This window comes from Nicotiana tabacum, chromosome 6 (genome assembly GCF_000715075.1).
Source record: "Nicotiana tabacum cultivar K326 chromosome 6, ASM71507v2, whole genome shotgun sequence".
In the NCBI taxonomy this organism is placed as follows: domain Eukaryota; kingdom Viridiplantae; phylum Streptophyta; class Magnoliopsida; order Solanales; family Solanaceae; genus Nicotiana; species Nicotiana tabacum.
Genome location: NC_134085.1, coordinates 179,499,919 through 179,522,976, shown reverse-complemented (window position 1 = coordinate 179,522,976; position 23,058 = coordinate 179,499,919). Strand labels below are relative to the sequence as shown.

Here is a 23,058-nt window from a genome sequence, read left to right as displayed (position 1 = left end):
AAACGAGGCTATTATAGAGAGGTTTGACGGTAAACCATTTTTAGTTATGCAAACTATTCTTCCTTATTTTCAAATAAATCTTTCTATGATTGCTTGGAAACAAAACGGATCATATATATAAGTTGATCAATGACAAAAATATCAAAATTTTGAAACGAGCATTGATGGTGGAAGTGGTCCTAAATAGATGAGCCATTTTTTCCAGACATTCTAGGGAGCCTTGGAGGGAACTTGGAGCAATGATAAAATTGTTTTTGTGTGACGTATAGTTCAGGGGATTCGAGCCGTGAAAGCAGTAATGTTTGCATTAGGGCAAGTTGTCCACATCACGCCTCTTGGGTCACAATTCTTCCCGGACCCAACATAAACGCGATATACTTTATGTACCGAATTGCCCCTTCTTTTTAAAATTCTACAGAACCTAGTTTGAAACTGTAAATAAGAATCATAGTGGTCCTAGATAGACAAAGAATGAGACTACTCATGCACCAGAAACCTGTGACACTTCACCGCAATATGCATGTGCTCTTCTTTGTTTTTGTGTAAATATGTACCAGAAATTTCTGCGTTTTTTGCCTACGGATTTTGCATTCACATGTTATTTGTTTCTTGTTCTCTTATATTCATGAGTTTCTCTCTCTCCACTTTTCATCTTTTTTCCTTTTTGGGTCATGAATGGTTCCTTCAAACAGAAGGATAGTAAAGATTGTCCTTTCTAATTTACACATTTGCCTATACAGGTTGAAAAGAAGAATATACTGAAGATTGTCAGAATAAAATATATATGGTGGTTAGGGATAGTGATGAAAGATGAAGGAACAAGAGGGGGACACGAATCGGGGCAGATGAGGAGAAAAATGGATAAAAACAATATCAGACATTTCTTTTTATTTTTATGTTCTAAAGTATAAACCTTTTTCAATCTTTATCTGAGTTCAAGTCAAAGGGGACTGAGTCACATTAAGGACAAACTGATAATTTATAGCCATGTCAGAATGTTAGATCCAATTAGATTATATTAACAGCACACTAGCTGAAATAGGTACTCATAGTAAAAAATTTAAAAAAGCACGGCCTAACCAGTTTTCGAACTAGTAATTAAAAAATAACCATTATTTTGTTTCAATAACATGAAATTTCCAACATAATATACTGGAGATTGAAGTACTTGTGTCCTCGATTCTACAAGGATCTCATGTGTTTTTGTAACACTCCTCAAATCTATAGAAGTTTAAACACTCGCTAAATATAGAATTAATATTTTTTTCCTTATATTATACTGCTAGTACGAATTTAAATCCTTGTGATTGATTTTGAGTTACTTCCCTATTTATAAATAGTTGGATATATAATTATGGGAATATTAAAAATTTTAATATTATTAATTATTAAAAATGGGTATCATTAAATATTAGTTAAGTTAAAACAAAACAGAAAGGGAAAAATTAATAAAACAAAAACAAAAAAAAGGAAAGAAAAAAAGAGAGTGGGCCCATAAAATGGCTGGAAACGTATTCGTTAGGGCAAAAGGCTTGAAAGCCTTAATCAAAACACAAGTTTGAAGGCTGAAAAGTCTTATAGGAACAAAACAGAAGCTTAAACTCACGCAAGCCTCGTACAAAAAAAGAGAGGAGCAGAACGAGAAATAGAGGCAGCAAGACGATTTACGCAGACAACGAAAATCCTAGGGTTCTTTACAAAGCACTAATTCTTGAACTCGGATATATAAAATTTCCTATTATTAATTATCCTAAAGTAGTAGTAGGTAATAATTGAATAGTTAATTCCCTTCTTCCTCTGTATCAACATTAAATTTCATGTTTAGGTGTGAAACTTTAAAATTAATTAAAATGCACTGATTGTTGTAGAATCAATTGTTTGACGGGTATAAATTGGACTGGGGCCCACGTATTGGCTCAAGGAATTTTGAGGTGAGTTGATATAACCCTTTACTAAAGTGGTTTAACTCACAAAAACACGCATATAAGGTGTTTGATGAATTGCATAAAAGAGTTAATATATACTTAATTGGAGTAGTAAGTACCTGTTAGCTTAGGATTATTTTCTAGCTAAAGTTTAGATGATTATTTTGATATATGTGCATAAATTTTAGATTTTTATGTTATTCTTATATGTTATTTTCATGTTGAAAATTCATGAAGAATCAAGACTCTTTATATACTTTTGAATATTTATTTCATTCTTCTGTCGTGCCTTACATTTAAGGATACCAGTATGAGTATGTATAAAAGATTTAGACTTGAAAAGTCACAAGAAGAAGTTTTAGAAAGAAAAGATTTTTGGGAGTATCCTTTATTTTGAGAAGGGGTCATTATCCAGGCCTAGGGTCCTGACAAAGGCGTTGACTTCCTGAAACTACTTGTGCCAAAGTAGGGAGCACACGAGCCGAGGGTCTCGTTGCTAAGAATTTACTTAGCCACGCTAAGGTATGATGCATGAGCGCTGAGAACCATGAAGCGAGTGGCACCTCGTGGATTGGGCCTATTCGATCAGGTTGGGATCGAACCCGTGCCGATCACACGGTGACTGAGACAGAATTAAGTCGGGATAGTTGGAACTCCCAAAGTATAAAGTGAAGTATTTTTTTTATAAGAAAGAAAAATGACAGAATTTCTTTTAGAATATTCATAAACTGCTATGTGCAATTTTTTAGAATTATTCTTATAAGAATGTTTTACATGCATTTAGAACCTTTGCTCGTAATGTATATGTTATTAATGTTTCGCCCATGTTGTTGAGACTCACTGAGTACAATGGATGGTACTGACGTTCTCTTTTGGGAATCTACGTTGGTCTGCGGTACAACGTAGGAACCGGTTTTGCAGGCGAGCAGGCTACTGGTTAGAACTTCCTTCTCTTCCAGTGCTATTGGCGAGCTCCGCTTTTGTTCGTGGAGTATTCCGTAGAGTCATCTTTATTTAGTTATTTCTTTGTTTACTTAGAGAACTGTCCAGGAAATCTCATGTCCTAAGCAGTTCGTCAGTTTATCAGAAGAGACTTCATAGACATAGTTGTTGGGTTAAGATTCAGATGTTTGTTGATAATAACTTAGCAGTAATTCAGTAGTTACTACGAATAAAGTTTTGGAGTATTGGATTAGAGTATTGCCTTGTTGCATATAAAGTTTGGAGTTATAATAGATTTGATAAGCAGAGATGGTTCACTCGGTCATGTTTAGTGATCGAGTGCGAGTCTCGACTTGTTCAGAAAATGGGTCGTGACAGGAACTCCAGCACATTATAAAATTCAAGCATATTATGCTGGAAGTTCACATGTAAAAAATTCGAACTCCAGCATATTATGCTGGAATATTTTCCGGATTTTGAACAATGCTTTTGTTCAGATTTATTTTTACATAAAAAGTGACTAAATTTCAATTAATTTGAAAACTGTGACTATTTTTCAATTAGCATTATAAATCTGTCTATCTTTGAATTTCACCGGATAAAAACTCCATAAATTCAAGACTAGTCTTTAGGAGAGGCCAGTAAAATTGAAGAGAGTAACTAGCTTGCTACAAAGGCAGCAGCTCTCCTTTTTAAAAGTATATATCAAATAAAACAATGGAATTGTCAAGTCTCATTAGTGTACAACTATACATTTATCTCAACTACTCATGATGATTGCTATATGGCTACAAATTTATGGCAATAAAAAAACTAGTGGAGTCTAACTACCAAACTCAATGCACTTTAATTACCCATTGAACTCAAAAGCATTGTTTTTTTAGGTTTGGTAGTTGCTTGGAAGCTAACACAGTCTTATGAATAATAGAAATATTAATATTCTTTCTTGGATTAAAAAATGCGTGAACAAATCATTATTCATTTAGCATTAATGGTTATGTAATGTAAAATATTATGTTTCTGCTTTCTCATTTTTTTGCAATAAATTTTATTGTACTCCATAGTATTTTCTTTTATCGTGTAAATCCGACATCATAAATGATAGTGCAAATTTTTTACACTATTTATGTAATTTTACTTATTGCAATATATTGCTTTATCATTTTTGTAGGTTACTGAAACATATTTGCTATCAAAGTTGTTTATGCCAACATTCTACCAAACTACTCCTAAATGATATAATAACAAATTTTTATAAATGTCAGGTGTGTCCAAATTAATACACGATTTTTTTTTATAAAAAAATTGACTTCTAGAGAATTGGTTATTTATTTTAAGTATCAAATTGTGCTAATATTTAAGAATAAAAAAATAGTAAAATTATTTATTTAAAAATAATAGGAAAATTATTTCAATGATAAAGAAGCAATATGGTTTTTGTCAAATGTCAATGGCTTATCCCGGGCATATAGTTTAATTTGTTCAACAGAACCAAGACCCACATACTCATCTGTCACAACTCACAGGACCCATTTTTCACTTAATCCACTCTGAGGAGGAGTCCTTCTAATTGTGGGATCTCCACACCCTCTCCCAAACAAGAAAATTAATAAATGTAAAACGTAGCACTAGACCCCCAGTTACATACATAAACACACAACATTTGCAGAATTTTGGTGTGCAATTTTACGTAGTAAGAAATAATACCAAAAATCAAGATCCAGTCTTTTTATATTTTCCAAGAAGATTGAATCAATAAAAAGGTGACAGCTTTGCTACAGAGTACAGAGGCAGTGAATTGAGGAAGAATCATGTGATCTTTTACTCACTGTCTCACCTCTCTCCTTTTCCAATTTCACCCACTCCTCACTACTGTATTACTAGTACTTACTACTCTTTTTCTTGGGTAAAAATATTCTTTCTTCTTAATTTTGTTGCTGCAGCTTTCTTGAGGTATTTTTTTATGTTCAATGGCCTCAAGTGCATCAAGATTCATCAAATGTGTTACTGTTGGTGATGGCGCCGTTGGAAAGACTTGTATGCTTATTTGCTATACCAGTAACAAGTTCCCGACTGTAAGTGTTTTACTACTAGTATCTCTTTTCCCCAAAATATCCATGTGGGTTTCTTGGTATGTCCCTCATTGCTTGTGCTTGATGCCTAGATAAGCTGAATGTTTGTTTTTTATGTGTGGGTTTTGCAGCTTTTTTCTCTTTTGTTTCTTCTGATTTTATTACTTTAGCCTATTTTTTTTTTTTTAATTTTGTTGCTTTATTTAACCTTATTCTTGAAATGTTGTCTTGGATTGTGTTTTCTTGGTATGCTCCATTCTTGGCCTCAACTAGGTCACAATATTGGGCGGGGTGGGGGTGGGGTGGTTGAAGAGAAAAATCCCAGTAAGAGGAAATGTAATGGGGACCTAATCAACCAGAAAGAACAGAATGCTATGGCTTGCTTGTGTTATTCAGGAGTATTTCTTGAGTATCTTTCCTGAACTTGAACTTCAGTTTTCTGAGTCTTATATTTGTTCGAACCAGGATTATGTTCCTACGGTGTTTGACAACTTCAGTGCCAATGTGGTTGTTGAAGGGACCACAGTAAATTTAGGTCTTTGGGATACTGCAGGTAAATTATATGTCAACGAATTACAACTGAATGGTTCCAAGATGATTTCCTATTCCCCCTCCTCCAAATCAAGTACTAACATCCTGTAATAAACATTTCCTAATCGTTTAAGGAGGCTAAGGAATTCTGATTTCTCGATCCTCTGATCATTTTTATAGGACAAGAAGATTATAACAGATTAAGGCCACTGAGCTACCGAGGAGCAGATGTTTTTGTCCTAGCATTCTCCTTGGTTAGTCGTGCCAGCTACGAGAACATACTTAAAAAGGTACATTCTGTTTAAAACTGTGAACTTTGTGAGTTTATGTCAAATGTCTTTAAGACTGCTGAATGCCCCTTTTTGGTCAGTGGATTCCTGAACTTCAGCATTATGCTCCTGGAATACCGGTGGTATTAGCTGGCACCAAACTTGGTGAGTATTTAACACGTTTCTTGAATTAGTAATTATAACAGATGCTGATTCCTGAATGTAATTGCTTTTACGTTTAATGACAATTTGTTCTATGATGTGCTTGCTGAAATGCTAATACTGTATCTCATAGCATAAATAACTTGAGGGGATTGGAGGATGGAGGTTAAAAAACGTGCATGTTGATTCAAGACGACAAAGTGGGCTGGAGTTAATAACAGAGGCAGATGAGTGAAAAATTGTACAGTTGCAGACCTAGGAATGAGTTCTGGAAATTGTCATGGAGATGAGACGGATCTATTTCAAAAAATTTGCAAGCAATAAATATTAATAACCCCTGAAGTACTAAGCATCTACACTCAGCGACATACATGGCTGCTTTGATTCTACTAGTGATAAATACACCTACTTCCACAAGGTTGGATATATCTAGCCATGAGTCTATTGCTCCCTCTAATCCATTTTATGTGACACTCTTTCTTTTTTAATTTGTTCCAAAAAAAATGACACTATTATATCTTAGAAACAATTTAATGTTAAACTTCCTATTTATAACTTCCATTTAGTTTTGCAGTATAGCTTGATAAGATGTCTACTTCTCTTCAGGGGCCAAACATTTAAAAGCAAATTGCTAATGTTGCCCTTATCTTTTGATAAAGTATTAGATGCTGTAATGGATAGCATTAGGGAACAACATTTTCTCCTAAAATTGTATTTTAATTTTCCTAGGTTTATTCCTTAAAAACTTCTGGTTGCTCTCTGGTATTTTGTTAGTCTCTATTCCAACTTGATTGTCCTGAGCCATTAACCCTCTCACCCTCTAGCTGAAACATTATCTTTCTATCAAGGATGATATTTCAGATATCAAGAGTACTTAGTGCTGAATTATTCTTAGTGGTTAAGTCCCTGTAACAAATGACTTTGTGTCCCCTTGATGGAGCAGAATTTAAGATTACATAGTAGAATGGATTTAATTCTTGTGTAACAATCGTTGTTTATTTTCATTGAGTATATTTATGGAACCGATAAACATGAAATATACTGAATGCTGTCAGTAATGGTATAGTCACTAGATGACTTTGCTATAGTCACGTGTGTCTTATTCGCTGTCTACTTGTGAAATTGGCAAGCTCTGCTCATGGTGTGCAATGTTACTTGATTCTAAGTTATGCATTAAATCTTTTTCTGTCTGGATGATGCTACAGATCTTCGTGAGGATAAGCACTTCTTGGCTGATCATCCTGGATTAATTCCTGTCACCACCGCGCAGGTCTGCCTCCAATCTGTCAGTTGTATCTTGCTCCTTTACATCGCTTTGAATAAATGGGAGGCATAATGATCTCTACATGTTCAGGGAGAGGAGCTACGGAAACAAATTGGTGCTGCCTATTACATCGAATGTAGCTCTAAAACACAACAGGTTGGTTAAAGTAGTATCCTTTTCTAAATAAGTGTTATGCATGGTGTTTAAAATTTTCCAAGAATTAGTGATTGTAGCTCGTTACAAAAAGGCTGAAAAAACATTCTAGATATTTTATAATTTCGAAAAAAGAATTTCAAACCAAACTAATAGTGTTTGGTTGAATTTTTTTTCTCAAAAAACTGAAAAATTATGAAAAGTTTAAAACATTTTTTTGGAAACAAATACCACTGTGCTACAAAGTTGGTCTTGTGTTATTTGTCTTTGCTGCTTCATGGCTGGCATTCTTATATCAAATATAGCCCTCAATGTCTATTAGGCATCTACCTATGGATGTGGATCGATTATCTCTATCTTGTTCGTCCTTAGATAGTGTAGGGTAGATACCCCTTTAAGTGATAGTAATTCCTTCTAGTTGTAGTACTTAAGTGCTCTCAACTTTTAACTATCAAAACAGAAATTCTCTTGATGTTGTATCACATCTATTTCTTTATTGGGGAATATTCTTTTTTTTAAACTATTGCAACACTCTTGTCAACTTCTTTAAGTAGGTGAATGACAATAGTAGGTGAATGTATTATGTATATTAATGAAAATATTTGTCAAACCTCTACTATTTGTGGTATCGTTTTTAATCAACTGACTGAAAATATCAGCATATGCTTTCCTTAGCAAAAGTTCTCTTGTCCCACCCCTATTAATGTCGTCCATATGCAACATTTTACTATCCCTATTTATCAACTCATATAGAAAAACTTCATTCAGCGACTGAGTATTTTTCATTTTCCGGAGGTCACTGGTTTGTTTATTTGAGTCACTCTCAAAATATTATCCAGGTTTGTGTTATAACATCCTTTGACCGTATATCAACCTGATTTTCAATTGAAGTGAAGAAAAGAATGATTAGAATAGATTATGAATCTTTAAAATGATTAGAATAGATTATGAATCTTTAACTTGCAAAGCATGGCCATACATTTTTTGACTTCCTCTTTCCTTCTTCCTTGCTATGCTGGCTATGCGTGTGTGTGTGGTTGTTTTTTGACAATTTCTTGACATAGTAAGATAACATCACCGATGAAGCTATTCATTGAAAAGGCAGGCCTGGTTGGCCACCCTTATTTTGAAAATTAGTTCAAGACCTTAAGTTTCCAATTCAAACTTGTACCAATTAGAACCAGTTTAAATATTGAACATTCCAGATGTTGATCTCTCTTTCTAGCTTGTCTCTTCCTAAGAATCCTCCCTTCCACCTGGTCCATACTCCTGATTTTTTCCTTCCACATTTTCTTTACTGAAGATGCAAAGGCTCTTCTGTTTGTTTCCTGATGGTTATCTACTTTTGTTTTTGATTCTAGACTATTTGTAACTGAGCTTACTTTGCCTATTTAATTTAAAGAATGTGAAAGCTGTCTTTGATGCTGCAATCAAGGTCGTCATCAAGCCACCACTGAAGCAAAAGGAGAAGAAGAAACAACGTCGAGGATGTCTCATGTTAGTAACTCTCTTAACCTTCTCTGTTAAAATCAGTTTTTTAGCTTTGTATTATATGGAAAGGTGCTATATGATGTTTGCTGAATTAATGATGCACGGTTCTCCATTGCCATATTAAGTTGACATACAGAAACAATAGTTGTGCTACTTTGTCGAACCTCTATGCTTTGCTGAAGGGTCTCCTAGTGACTAAATCATTCCTTTTTGATTTTAAAAAAAAGAAACAAGGAATAATTGCTCTTATGTGTGGCGCAACTTTTTGTTCGACTAACAACTCAAAATATTTTCAAGATAGGGCAAAGTCCTTAGAACATGCAAGCCTAATGATACTGTTGTATATGTAGAGGTACCCTCACTTCATACCGTGTACAATGTATGAAGACCAAATGAGAGACTCGTCATTTTTTTTATTTATTCATCTCATGCAAGAATATGTATTTATTATCCTGCAGTGACCTCTAATCTACGAGTTTAAACTATAAATACAAAACAACTCCCATTTTGAATTCTTGCTGTCCTGCCTGGTTAACATGAACTGAACCAGAAGACAAAGTTCTGTGTTCTAGAGATAGTTGTGGTTGCAAAATTAACATTCCTTTACCCTAGAATTATCGTTTTATAAATAGTTTGTGCCAATGAAAAATCTGATGAAAATAACAGTAATCTTTTCACGCGAGAACTATTTTATTCAAAGGAGGAATAACTACTAAGCATTATGTTTTCCTTTCCCTTTTCCATTCTCTCCACTCTTTAGTGTTTCTTGTGCTTTTCACATGTGGAATTTTGAAGTTAAAAATTCAGCAGATAAATTCAACAAGTGTTGATTTGCAGCTGCCTAAATGCCGTTGTGAAATGATTTATATAGATACACTAAATCATGAGATATCTAACTGGTCCTTGAAGCTACTAGATGATTGGACTCTCTTGATAGGTTCCTTCATATTGACTTACCCCATCGGAAGAGGAAGGGAAGTCTTCAACTAATCCTGAAACCCCAAAATATCTCAATTCAACTTAGGAGATCTGTGTCCACAGAACTTTGACCATTGCATAATATCACTAGTGCCAAATGAACAAAGATTACAGCCTCAGCTCAATACATCTATCCTCAATTTTATATGACATCGTTTCAGTATTTGAGCTGATAACCTGGTGGCAATTATCAGCAGCCTCAAGTAGAATGGGGTTTAGTAGTCACATGAAAGCTTTTGCCCGAATAAGTAAGGCAAATGAGGTAACTTAAAGAAAGTTTATTGCTACTTCTGGATCTTTGCCTTTGAATTACAAGAAAATACACATGACTTCCCACCATAACAAAAAATGGCCCATGTTTTTAAGTTTTACCCGACCTAGCCCACATTGTACATATTTTGAAAGCACTAGCAAATTCAAAACATGTGTTCTTACAACCATTGTTTCTAAAAGCTATGGAGTTAAATATGTGTTCTCACAACCATTGCTTTCAGTCTCTTTTCTTCTCACATCTTCTCCATATCCTTCAAGAGGCCGTGTATTTTCTGTTTCTCCTCGTGTCACCTGCTTGCAATGTAAGAAAATTGAAGAGTAGAAGTCCACCATTGAAGACCATTCAAAGCTTTGCTTTCGAAAATAGTTTTTTTTTGAATTTGTTAGTTGTTTGGATTAGGTGTTGTTCCAATTGATTGAAAATATCAAAAGGAGTTCAAAATTTAAATTTGAATTGATTTGGAGTAGATTTGAATTAAATTTCAAAAAAGACGCAAGGAAGAAGACGAAATCAGTTTTATGTATAATCTTGTATAATAGTGTATATGAGTGTAGAAACACACCTTATACACTATTGTACATACACCTTTATACAAGCGTCTGTAGACGAACTTCTTCCACGATTTTCAGTTGTAATTCTTGTTCAAAACCAGTCCAAATCTCCATTAAATGACTTCAAATTTTATATACAACCTCCTTATACTATTTCTAACAAGTTTAAATAATACTCACTCCAAATTTCTCACAAAATCAAATTCGGCATTTAAATTCACATATTTAAGCTTGTTAAAAATCTAATTTTCACTACCCAAATGGATTTGGTTTGTTGAACTAATATTTGAGTCACAATTACTGATTCGAAAATTAACTTAAAAGCTTGAGCAATCTTTTTTAAAAATTAAATAGTAATTTCGAGAACCTATTGGAGTTGAATGTTAAGTATTAGCCTATTATTTTTGGGCTAGATGGTTGTAAATTAAAATATGGGATAAAATTAAAAAGCAGGGAGCCCAGTTATTCTTATGTGAAATTTTCCCTTTATTATATTCCTGAGTAGTATCTGATCTTGACATACTGATGGCGAGATGAACTGTCATTACCAAATAGCTTAAGTATTATCCTGTGGAAATCCTTGTCTAGTGGCGCTTGCCGATGCTGATTCCCTGCTACTCCCTCCGTTTCAAATTATGTGAACCTATTTTCTTTTTAGTCCGTGCCAAAAAGAATGACCAATTTTCATATTTGGAAACAATTTACCTTTATTCAATGATGTATAGCCACACAAAATATATGTATCTAATTTTACACCACAAGTTTAACAATCTTCTTTTTTTTCTTAAATTTCGTGCCCAGTCAAATAGTTTTCACATAAATTGAAACGAAGGGAGTACTATTTAAAACATCCTACTTCTAGCACTACCTGTTGAAACAATTATAAATATCTGGTGCGAGAACTGTGTCTAATTTGCAACAAAATAATAAAGAAGATATTGTGCGTTTAATTTGTGGTTTGATATTCGCTAATGATCCCTTAATATAATTGCAACTTTGATTGCGAGGCGTTGTCATTGACTTTTCAGTTTTGCCTGTGTTCTGAAATGGAATTCCTTGCAACATAGCATTGACTTTTGAGTTTTGCTTCTGCTGTTGAGACATCCAAGTTTTGTGTTTTTGCCAAGGATGTTAGTCTTCGCTATGTTTGTTTACCACTCTCTTCTGTAATGCTAACTTCTCTCACCTGCTACTGCAGGAATGTGATGTGCGGAAGGAAGCTCGTTTGTTTGAAGTGACATCTCAATGTACATATTTCCCATCTGTTCGGCCTCTAACATGATTATATCCACGGCTTGATGCCGCTGCCTATAAAACTTCCATTTCTATCAGAACTTTTGTGACGAGCATAATGTATTTGTTTTTCCATAACCCAACTTACTGCTGGACGGCCTTTATTTGTCTGTAAAATACGTTGCATGCTAGGTTTATATTTCAAGTACATGTATTAATTAATTCTATTAAACCATGTCAATCGCTGTTTGCCAGAAGCTACACGAGGGGCTGCACCAAGTAGATTAGAGAGGTCCTCTTGAATAATATAGCAAGAGAAGGAATACTGGAGATGTACAAAATAAGCTACAGTATCATAACTGTGGAGTCCATCTTTCGTGGTAGTAGGTTATTAACCACAAGTCCACAACCCCTGTACCTTTGTAGGAGAGCTAACACAACAACAAGATCGCATTTAAAGGGGAAAATAACACAACAATATTGCATCACAAGCTTGCAATCAGACTTCACATTCTAAATTGTGGAACCACGTAAAAACTCCCATGCACAAGTAATGTATACAGCCACTCATACTTGAAACAAAGCAAATGAAAACTCTTGGGTTATAGGAGGAATGGAAAAGGGAAGATGAAACAAAAATGGCCTAAGAATCATCACAGCAGACAGAAATAAACAATGGTCCCACCCCATACTTGTGGTTTCTGCGATTAATTACCTGCACAGAAGCATATCAGGTTGCACCCAAACCAGACCGCAATCTCTGCAATGTAGAATACTCAGCATTCACACTTGATATGCGTACTCAGCTCACTATTAACATAGCATCAATATGAGGACCGGCCATCACAACAAGCTAAAATATCAGTTACAGCTAAACAGCTATTATTGGAACAGCCATAACAATAAGACAATCCTAACCCATGCAAAAGCTCCACCCATTTAATTTTTCCAAATCAGAAAACAGAAGTTGTCTTTTCGTTGCTCACAAGACTTGGTTCAGATTAGTAGCTTGAAGAAAAACAAGCACATCACCCCCACCATCATTGAAAATATCATTAACAAGAGTTCTATCATCTGTGAATGAGACTACAACTAACGTTAGAACGATTTAATTTATGGTACAATGGCAGCCACAACAACTAAAACATGCCTGATGAAAGCATTAGTACCAAAATTTGTGTCAACCCTGTATACATATGTAATGGGCAAAGGAGGACAGAGAAAAGCCAAGAACACGGGAAGCAAAGAAAGATGATAAACAGCAAAGCACAAAGAAAAGCTTTCCGTTTGATTCAGTCTCGAAATTGGACTTCCGTTGTCAATAATTTGGACAGGATAACATTGATTTATCCCCAGTCCCTGGGCATCAAAGATTTCAAGCTTTCCAACAGTTAAATATCTACAGAGGGAAAACTCATCTGCATCCACCCAGAGAATATAGCTGACCAAAGTGCTTGCAAACCATGGAAATCCCAACTACACTGATAAGCTGAAGAGGTGGTGGTCGGAGACTCTGAACACATCAATTTTGCTCACTTACCGCCCACCCACAGGAGCATGCCAGAAGCTGAGAGTTTGAGTTAGCCAAGTCCCTCCTCCAGTAGCTGCATTAAAAGGAAAAAGAATAATAAAATGAGATGTAAAAATGTCAGCCACACCAAAAATATAGGAACAAATCTCCAAACTTGGAAAATAAACACAACTCAAAAAAGGAATGAAGGGGCATCAACAAGTTCTAAGGACAAGGAATATAGCTCAGAGATACTGGGGAAGAAAGTTTGATTTTCTTTTTCTCAAGCATTTTCTCTTCTTCGACCTACTGGAAATAGATTTTCAGGAGGGAGAGGAAAGCAACTATAATATGTCTCGATAATAAGACAGAAGACCCAAGCATTTCCAACTTCAAAATTTTTTTGTTCTTTCAGAATATATCAAACTAGAAAAAGAAGAAACCATGCTTCAGCAGAAACCTTTAAAATAATTGTGCACAAAGGTGCAAGCGAGCTTTTCATTGGTTGTATATCATAGTTTTCAGTTTGCGATACGCAATCTTAATGCATGATGTCCTAGCGCTTCCCTACATAGAAGTTCCATTCAAATGCTTAAACAATGTAGGAGGTACAAGTCATACACTTTGAAGTGTAAAGGCTAAAAAGAATCTGCCGAGTTAACAATAAACATACAAATAACACACGCCTCACCTTATAAAATCACCAGATAGCAGATCTTAGTGCCATGACTGCTTGAATCTGAAGTTCTCACTGTCCCACCCACCCTCAGGCTCCTTCCTCTTCAGAACACCCCCAGGTACAGCAAACATCCTACCATGCTCGTCTGCTAATGCTTGTGAACCGGCAACAGAGAGTTGCCTTGACGACAAAGAAACCGACTCTTCTCTCCCTTCCATGTCCACCACTCCAGGGCCTGCATTAAGATCCAGACCCTGCCTTCCCCATTTTCTATTGTGATCCATGGTACCGTTGCTGCTACTGTCAGGAAGTCCAACCACATAAGGCCTTGGATATTGAGATGACACAGCGCCAACAGGACCCAGCAACTGTGAATTTACAGGGGGCGTATAAAGCCGTCCACCAGAGGAAGAATCTGCGAAAGAAGTTGATCCAACTGAAAATGTTGCAGAAGGAAGTGGGAAGCTCGTTCCGAAAGGAAATATAGGATACTGAAAAGGGGAGGATGGGTAAGGCACAGCAGGCGATGATGACAATACTGAACTCCGGTAAACATCCGGAGTGAAAGGAGAACCAGCAGCAGGAGGACCCAATATTCGTTGTGCACCAGGTGTGACCATTGGGAATGGCAGCTGCTCCACACGATCAGGCAAAATTGATGGAAGTGTCACAGTTGAATAAGTATTCCCAGGAGTAAACCAAGAAGAAAGATTCCCCATTTCTGGATTGTTCAGTCTGAGACTAGAAGCGGGCAGTTGGGAACGCATGCTTCCCTGATGATTATCGTGGAATAAAAACTGTTCTGCGCTGGAATCATCAACACCAGGCCCATTATTTAAATCAAAGTCCCTCCTCACTTCCCCAGTTGGCAAGCCAATGGATGATGATGCTTTGGAAGGTAAAACTGCACCATCCAATCTACTACTGCTACTCACAGAGCACTGCCCTACATCACCAGGTTCATCAACTCTATTTAAATCAAGATCGAGTCCTCCAGAACAGCGAACAGCAGGAGAATCTATTGCTTCATTCTTCAATGCAACACGATTAGTCATATGGTCCAACGGAGAGATCAACTCTAGAGCAGAATCTCGAGAATTTATTTCATCAAAAGCTCTTTCATCTGGTACATTCAAGTCAATATCTAATTGTGGACGAGTGTGCTTGCTGGTAGAAGCTTCAGGATGAGAGATATTTGTGGAACTTAATGGCATATCAAGAGATTTCCTGGGCTCAGCTGGGCGAAATGCACTTGTGGCAGCAGATCCTTTCCATCCAAATTCCCCTTTAACCCTCAATAGCTCCTCCGGTGGAACAAACGGACCCTTGGCGGCGGCGGCCACTGTAACGGAGGCAGGAAGACTAGAAGAAACTGAGGATACCGCAAAAGGTAACGGATTCATAATATGGACATTGGATAGAGATCCAAGGCCTGTAAAGTTGATTGACTCCCCGTATTTTCCTTCATCAGAAATAAGACCTTCATTTAAGTCAAACTTCACCTTTGAAGTTGAATCTGGAGCAGCAGCAGAGACCGAAGAAGTCTCCAGAGTGGCGGATCCACAGCCCTTTGTTTTATCTTCTTCAACAGCAGAGAAATTTGATTCTCTAGATTCCCCATGTTTCAGCACTTCTGCATTTGAAAAACCAGGTCTCTCTTTCTGATTGAGTAACAAGCCAGAGTTCTGCACATTGACATCCTTCCTTTCAACACTAGTTTCACTTTTCTGATTTCTAGTAAAATCAGTATCATCCACACGGGCTTTATCCTCAGCTGAAGCATCAACAGCTCCTTGATCAGATTTTGTCTTTTCAGACAGATGAACAAGACTTATATTTGCTTCATCAGACTGTCCACCTTTGTCTGTAGTGGGATCTCCATTTGAACTAGTTGGTAGACGCTCTTCCTTGTCACTTGCCTCCATCTTTTCAGATTTTGCCACAAAAGATGGTTTCACCTCGGTACTAGCATTATTTAACACCCTATTCGCACCATTCTTGTTCTCAATTTCAAATTTAGAAGTGCAGACTTCAACTGTTGGTTTCTGGTCTTCGAAGCTTACTACTGCATTACTGACATTGTCTTCTAATACTGAAGTACAATTTCCACCTAATTTAGCATCTAGAGCACCATCAACCTTGACCTCACGGGACACCACCTTTTCCTCCAAGGATTGTTTGCTTATATCACAATCAATTGCCTTGTCCTTTTCCATGTCACCTGACTTCTCAGTGATCTCCAACTTCACTCCAGCCGACTGTGAATCAATGCAGGGAGAGTTGAACTGTTTGTTGTATCCTCCTGTCACTGTCTCTTCGGGAGGTAAAAAAGAGGCCTTCCTATCTCCAGAGAACTCTGTAGCAGCACCCTTGGATGGATGCAGTTTATTCTCCGACCATGAAGCACTAGCACTAGCAACCAGTTTCTCTCTATCACCATCATCATCACTTCTACTGTCACCAGTGGAGATATCAGCCAGAGGTGACTTTGACTTAACATCATCACCTGTGCAAGCATCTTCAGCAGCAGAGGTATTTCTTTGCGGAGAAACAGAAGGTGAAACCATGTCAGACTTGGACATTTGTTCGGCAGCCACACTGGCAAGGAGATTCATTCCAATAGCATCACCCAATAACATAGGCACGTTTGCTTCAGAATATTTTACACAGCTCTCAATCAAAGCATTCATGGAGCTAAAAGAAGCTTCGTGCAGTTTTCCAGACTTCAGTTCGATCCCTGATGTACAAGCAGCTCTAGCTTCTGCTGATTTCCTGCCCTCATCAACAATCTTGCTTCGCTCTTCCTCCGGACCAGTAGCTGGTGATCCATCACCATCTTCAGAACCGGTTAGTACATCTTTGAAATCATTGCTCTGCCACGATTCAGCTTTCGCACTTTCTTTTAATGTTCGGTCAAATTGATCATTCTTTTCAGAAAGCACAGGAGAAGAAGCTCGGCTGCTCATGTTCGTAGGGTCCTCATAGGATCCTGCACTGGCACTCTGTGCAGGACTGCGTCCCCTGTTAGATATCTTAACTATCAATTTGTGGTTGTGACCACTCCCCTCGAGAACTGGCACATCAACAGTTTTCTCACCACTCAATGCAGACTGCGGTAACTTTTCTGAGGTAGGATTCCTATGTGAACTTCTGCCTGCAGCACTCTCCTTTTGGCTTCCAGATACTGATGATCCAGGATATCCATTAATTGACTTCCGGTGACGAGAACCACCAGTAGAGATCTTGATGCTGTTCATTGACACTGCGGTCGAACTTCTCCCATCCTCCTTCCCCGAGAAGGACTGACTGTGGTTGTGAGACTGGCTAGAACTGCTGCTCTTGTCTTCCCTTGCTAAAGGAACATCACAGGATCCACCAACTGAAACTCGGGGCTGACCCTCCCTTCCAGATGCAGGTGATGATGCTGGTTTTGCTGAGCCCGGGGACAAGGATGCAGACTTTGTAGTAGTTTCCCCTTGTGAAGGCTTTATCAAGGCCATTTTAGATGCAGAAAGCTGTGCAAGTGCACCCTTTGTCACATCATTTGAACCACCAGGATTTTTTCCAATATTATTAGACGCCTCAGGCAATCTTGATTTAGAAGGCCACGTGACAGCCTGATTTGAACCAGACTTGGCATCAATGATGTTCATCTCAGCTTCAACCCGTTTCTTCCACGTGTCAACTAAACTTCGCGCCTTCCTCTGTATTTCCGTATTTTTATGCTGCCGCAAGTGATTAACAGACTTGCCAATATTGCACATCTGCAGCGCTTGAAGGTTCACGGGAAGCTTATCAAGCGCACGAAGCAAAACAAAGAGAAATTCTTCAACCGATTTGTCACTATCTTTTGTGTTGCTATATTCACCAATCCGCCCCTTATGAACATCTTGAAGCCACTCGTCTAACACAGGCAGACCTCTTAACTGTACAAACCTAGTAAGACAGTCAAAATTGTCAGTTGCAGCTACAACACTTGCAAGCATCGAACGACTGATCAAATCCATTTTCCTATCCATTCTATCTGGCTGCATGAGCTGAACTAGCTTCTCAACCCCTTCAGAGTTTACAAGCCCTCCTTTGTCTGTAATTTTAGAAATTTCAGATTTTAGTACACTTTCAGCTTTGATTTGACCAGAATCTATATCATCTGTCTTGATTGAGCGTTCACGTTTAATTGACTCGGAGCCCTGATCTCCCCGCTCCCTCTTCTTTCCCTTGACATGTGAAGGAAAAGAAGCTACACTGCTTTGTACATTATCTGAACCCGACTTCAATTGTGATGTTGACATAGAACCATTCATTGGTTTCGGAGAGCGACCACCCGGTTGCACTGTTGCATGCATCTCTACTCGTGTCTTGTTTAATAGTTGGTCTACTTCTTCTTGTAGCTCCTGCACAGGAGCAGAAGGTATGAGTGAAAGATGAGAAAGCAATCAGAAAAATAAAGAATGAAAAGTGTGCAATTTCTGCTTTCTCCTAGCATCTCAGACGCCACCCTCGACCCAAAAGAAGAGCCCCAAAAACACTTTTACTTCTTTTATGAAAAAACATCCAATGATTAAAAAAAGAATCTCTCTTTTGGTTGAACCATAAGCCCTGTCTCCCTTGTCCGCTCGAGGATAAATAATCTCCTACAATTTAACAGAAGTAATACAGAGCTATCAAGTGATAATAACCTACTTTGATGTAATCTTGGTCAGTTAACCACCATAAACACTTGTTTGAAATGTCATAAACACGCCGGCAGATAAATGAGGATATCCCTGTTGGAAGTTCAGCACCTTTAGAAAGGAATGCAACTTTACACGGATGCAGTAGTGATGCAGCAGGAATCTCATCCCTATGAAAGGAATAAAAGATTTCGTTGGGTGCGGCCTCCGGAAGGATGCCCTTGCTAAGCTTCAGCTCAGCAGGTCGATAAAGCCAATTAACACCTAACTGCAGGTTATTATCTTTACTCAATGTAAGCCTTCGGATTATTCCAATGAAAGGTGGGGAATCGTGTGGTGGTTTAAACAAAGCACAATCGCCCACAATAACTTTGCGACCATCCTGCAAAGAAAGGATAAATTTTCAACTTCACCAAGTAAAGATGTTAAATCAATAAAGAAACTCGCAATAAATTCACATAACTAGAAGCAAACCAAGCAACACTAATAAACGAACTTGTAAGCAATAGAGAAATACATAAATAGCTGAGAGCTCATCCACATCTTTCATGTTGTATAAAAACTTGCAGTTGCGTAGGCTACGTATCTTTAGGTTAATTGGCAATTTTATTTCCAAAAACTTCATCAAGTACAACCAACGGATCAGTGATCCATGCAAAATCTGGTAGATGCTCAAGTTTGAAGTGACTTTACAATTTAACTGCTTGCTTCATATAAACATCAAACAAGACTCGATAAAAGTGCACGAGTTACAATGATGTAGTTAATATAAGATATAAATTTTCCCCTACTTCGTAAAGCCGCTATCTGCATTGCTTCCTAAGGATTTATTTCTAGCAGCAACAAATTTCTCTAAACACAAAATATACATGCTTCTACACTGTAACTATGCTAGCTTAATTTTTATCTGGCGAGCTCCTCCTGAATCCCTTTCTTCCCTTGCGCAAACAACGGAAACAGCAGAGTTTTATTGCCAAAGCTCCATTTGGGTACAATCTACTTTGTGACAGCATGGCAGAAGTGAAGTGAGAGAGAATGTATTGGAGCATCTTTCATCATTTCAGCAATATTTTCACGGACAAGAATAGCAATAAGTTGTTGACTTCAGGTTGGGGCTAACATCTTCGGTGCATTGATAAAATTCTTTCTTGTACCCTCCGAATGAAAACTTGAAACCAGCAATGACAACCTTACCTTGCTGGAAATGTCAAAATTAAACAAATGCAGAAGCATAACAACATTATCATTTAACATGAGAAAGTAAGAAGCAAAACTAGTTCCACATGATCAAGTCCAGTTTCCACGCACAAAGTACCACATTATGGACCTCTCCGAAAACCGGAACAAGCTACTTTTGAATGCAAATAATGCACTATATCCAAATGCAACACCACGACAAGCTTCACTGACTTGAATGATAAGATCTTAAAACAACTTCCAGTCCATGATACAGAGTATGCCCATTTTTCACAAACTTGAGATGAAAAAATATACTTAAAGAAAAACCCGGCAGAACGACAGTTAAGAGACACAAATCCCTTGATAAGTACTACGGGAGATCAGTCTGCAACCTGAACTGGGCTTGCAGTATACCTCAGATAAAAACAACAAAAGCAAAGTACCCAAAAAGGGGGAAAAATTGTAAGGCAAGCGCAATCAAATGACTCGAAGCAATAGAAAAGAATAATAGGCAAAACGAGACATTAAGGAAGAAAAAAAAGGAAAAACCCACCAAGGCAATACCTTGCAGAACGAATCAGAGGTAATAGAAGAAACAACAGCAGAATGAGCGGCGGCTACAGTGGTCGTGGTCGTCGCCGGCATGTGCTGACCACCAGTCGTCGAGCGTCGACAAACCTCACTTTCCCTTTGTCCCTTCCCATGCAGCATAATACAATTCGACTGGCATCTTCAGCGCCTCCTATAACCAGCCCAGCCTCAAACATCAATTATCCTATCCAATCCAATCCAATCCAATCCCCAGTCAATTGAGAGCAATATCAATTTACTTCACCAAAACCCTAGCAAAATACCCAATTTTTCCAATCCCCGGGAAACCCTAGAAATCCCAAATTCTCCCTCGATCGCCCTAAAAACCTCAGAAACCCTAATTCCTTAACCCAATTCCAAGTACAGAGCGTCAATTCTCCGATCTGCAACCCATCAAATGAACGGTTAAAAACTCCAGATCCAATTAATTCGATTCATACTTGCACAAATACAAATCAATACTTACACAAAAATACACATAAAGAGACATATATCGACATATAAAGAGAGAAAGAGCTAACCTCCGTAATTCTTACGACCTAGACGAGTAAGAGAAAATGTGTTTTAGAGAGAGAAAAAACTGTGGCTGAAGAGAGGAAGAGATTATAATGTATAAATATATAATTTAGTTTAAATAAATAGAGCGATGTGTGTGTTTTTACGTGCGTGTGTGCGAGAGAGAGAGAGAAAAAAGAAAAGAAAATTAAATTTAAAAAAAAAAAAAAAAAAAAAGTAAGAAATCAGAAAGAGAAAATGATGTCCCAGACGGCAAAGGGAAAGTTGTACTTACTTGTTACTTTAGGTTGTAGAGAGAGAAAGCGGAGCGGGCAGAAGGGGCAGGGCAATGATAACATAACATCACCCACGTAGGAGTTAAAAGAAAAGGGAGAGATGTGGAATGTGACTGTGACTGTGACTAACCGGGTCGGATTGAATGATCTAAGGTTAGTGTAGCGTGAATCATTTGACTTTGTTTTCTATGTCACGCCCTCTCTTTTTTCCTTCTATCTGTGTCTCTTTTTCTGTGGGAATTTTTATTGGTATTGGATTCATCACATACCCCTATTGTTTGTTCTGTTTTCGTACGCATGTGGTTGGGTGATTCAGAAGGGCGAATGTGTGAATTTATTGTTTGATGGAGGGTTGATTTGGAGTTTTAAGAATTTGGAGGGGGTTATTTGGTTTTAAGTGATGTGGAAGTAAAGTGTAAAAGGGAATAATATGGGCATTAAGGTTGTCTTCAGATGTACCAACACTTCATGTAGTATGTTTTCTGAGCCACTCCTTCCTTACTCTGCTGCCCAAAATTGGGTGCAGAAAATTTTGCAAAAATAAAAATAAAAATTGTGTTGTTCCATTCACTGAGGTTGCACTTTGTTGTGATCATTTAACTATAGTGTGAGCAAGAATATAGCGCATTATAAGTCAAGGAAAATATTTTATTTTACAATACAATAGCTGTTAAAAAACTAAGTGATAGGTAATATTATGAATCTAATTGTAATGTGTTAGTGATTAAATTTTGATAATAAGATTGATGTTTTTTTTTTTTGTAATTATATATTTATATTTCCTCAAACAAAATTTACAGCCATCAATGAGTATCCTAATGAACAGCAGCTTGGACATTTAATCCAAAGCTTGCTGACACTCACCTCTGCAAACTACTCCATTTTACTATGCTGCTTTTTATGGATAGAAGTTTAGTGATTGCATACATTTATCTAATCTGCAAATTCTACGTGCTCTCACATGTAATTCTGTTATCACTTGCTTTATCACTTGATCAGCGGTTCTTCTTTGAGCCTTGAAAATCCTTGCATTTCTTTCTTTCCATAAATGGTATACTCCCCTTGCTAGTGTCATCCGATACAGTTCTTGTTCAGCAATTTTCCCTTTTGCATTCTCAAGTGCACATGCTACTTCATGCTACCAATTACTCACCTCCCTCTGAATTCCTTGCCAGAATAGCAGCTTGGACCACATTTGTTTAGCACAGTCACATTTAAACAGTAGGTGATCGATATCTTCATTCTCTTTTGAGCATAGAACATATTCCATGTCCTCAATATTGCCCAACATGCAATCCTCTCCTTTGTTTGTAATCTCCTGTGAAGAGCCAAAAATAGGATGAATAGCCATTTAGGTAACCCTGCATTATTACATACCAATCTTCTCCATGGGATTTTATGAAATTCTCCTCAACAGAGTCCATATACTTTCTTTATTGAGTAGTTCCTCATATCTGCCTCAGTCAATCCTATCTGTTCAAACAGTGTCTTTGCTTTGATGATCTTCTACACAATCTATGAAGCTAGAGTAGTCTTGGTTTCCCATACAATGCCTCTCTTTGTATAGTAAGAATGAATCCATTTCACTCATAAGCAATCTTTCTTTCTGCATATATTCCATAGTAGTTTCCCAATAGTTGCCTAATTCCACACATATATGTCTAGGATATTCAAACCACATGCAGCTCCAGGAAGACATGATCTATCCCACGCAATCAGAGCTTTTTTGTTGAGCTCACTTCCACCTGTCCATAGAAAGCCTCTGCAGGTTGATTCCACCAGTTGAGCAA

At 37.4% G+C, this 23,058-nt stretch overlaps 2 protein-coding genes across 5 annotated transcripts; one reads left to right on the top strand and one right to left on the bottom strand.

Annotated features, from left to right (window-relative positions):
• Positions 1-4,408: 4,408 nt before the first annotated feature.
• On the top strand, positions 4,409-12,067 carry LOC107791990 (rac-like GTP-binding protein 3). Of its 2 annotated transcripts, none has more exons than XM_016614160.2 (9): positions 4,409-4,630; positions 4,811-4,942; positions 5,405-5,492; positions 5,651-5,760; positions 5,841-5,904; positions 7,107-7,171; positions 7,256-7,321; positions 8,721-8,815; positions 11,811-12,067. In XM_016614160.2, exons 2-9 carry the CDS (start codon positions 4,838-4,840, stop codon positions 11,848-11,850), a joined length of 633 nt encoding a protein of 210 aa, XP_016469646.1. In that variant the 5' UTR covers positions 4,409-4,630; positions 4,811-4,837; the 3' UTR covers positions 11,851-12,067. The 2 variants fall into 2 exon arrangements, with proteins under 2 accessions (XP_016469646.1, XP_016469644.1); XM_016614158.2 differs by having other exon boundaries at positions 4,463-4,680.
• Positions 12,068-12,817: 750 nt separating this feature from the next.
• On the bottom strand, positions 12,818-21,403 carry LOC107791989 (uncharacterized). Of its 3 annotated transcripts, none has more exons than XM_016614157.2 (5): positions 21,268-21,403; positions 20,451-20,860; positions 18,718-19,089; positions 14,047-18,428; positions 12,818-13,449 (listed from the first exon to the last, which is right to left on the bottom strand). In XM_016614157.2, exons 2-4 carry the CDS (start codon positions 20,595-20,597, stop codon positions 14,073-14,075), a joined length of 4,875 nt encoding a protein of 1,624 aa, XP_016469643.2. In that variant the 5' UTR covers positions 20,598-20,860; positions 21,268-21,403; the 3' UTR covers positions 12,818-13,449; positions 14,047-14,072. The 3 variants fall into 3 exon arrangements, with proteins under 3 accessions (XP_016469643.2, XP_016469642.2, XP_075112143.1); XM_016614156.2 differs by lacking the exon at positions 21,268-21,403 and adding an exon at positions 20,999-21,209; XM_075256042.1 differs by lacking the exon at positions 21,268-21,403 and adding an exon at positions 20,999-21,139 and having other exon boundaries at positions 20,440-20,860.
• Positions 21,404-23,058: the final 1,655 nt, after the last annotated feature.

Coding starts and splice junctions, on each gene's coding strand:
- LOC107791990 (XM_016614160.2), top strand. CDS start 4,838: ATGGCCTCAAGTGCATCAAGATTCATCAAATGTGTTACTGTTGGTGAT. Junction 5,761..5,840: donor ACGAGAACATACTTAAAAAG/GTACATTCTGTT, acceptor CTTTTTGGTCAG/TGGATTCCTGAACTTCAGCA. Junction 7,172..7,255: donor TTCCTGTCACCACCGCGCAG/GTCTGCCTCCAA, acceptor CTACATGTTCAG/GGAGAGGAGCTACGGAAACA.
- LOC107791989 (XM_016614157.2), bottom strand. CDS start 20,597: ATGCTGCATGGGAAGGGACAAAGGGAAAGTGAGGTTTGTCGACGCTCG. Junction 19,090..20,450: donor CCTCTGATTCGTTCTGCAAG/GTATTGCCTTGG, acceptor CTTTCTTTGCAG/GATGGTCGCAAAGTTATTGT. Junction 18,429..18,717: donor CTGACCAAGATTACATCAAA/GTAGGTTATTAT, acceptor GCTCCTGTGCAG/GAGCTACAAGAAGAAGTAGA.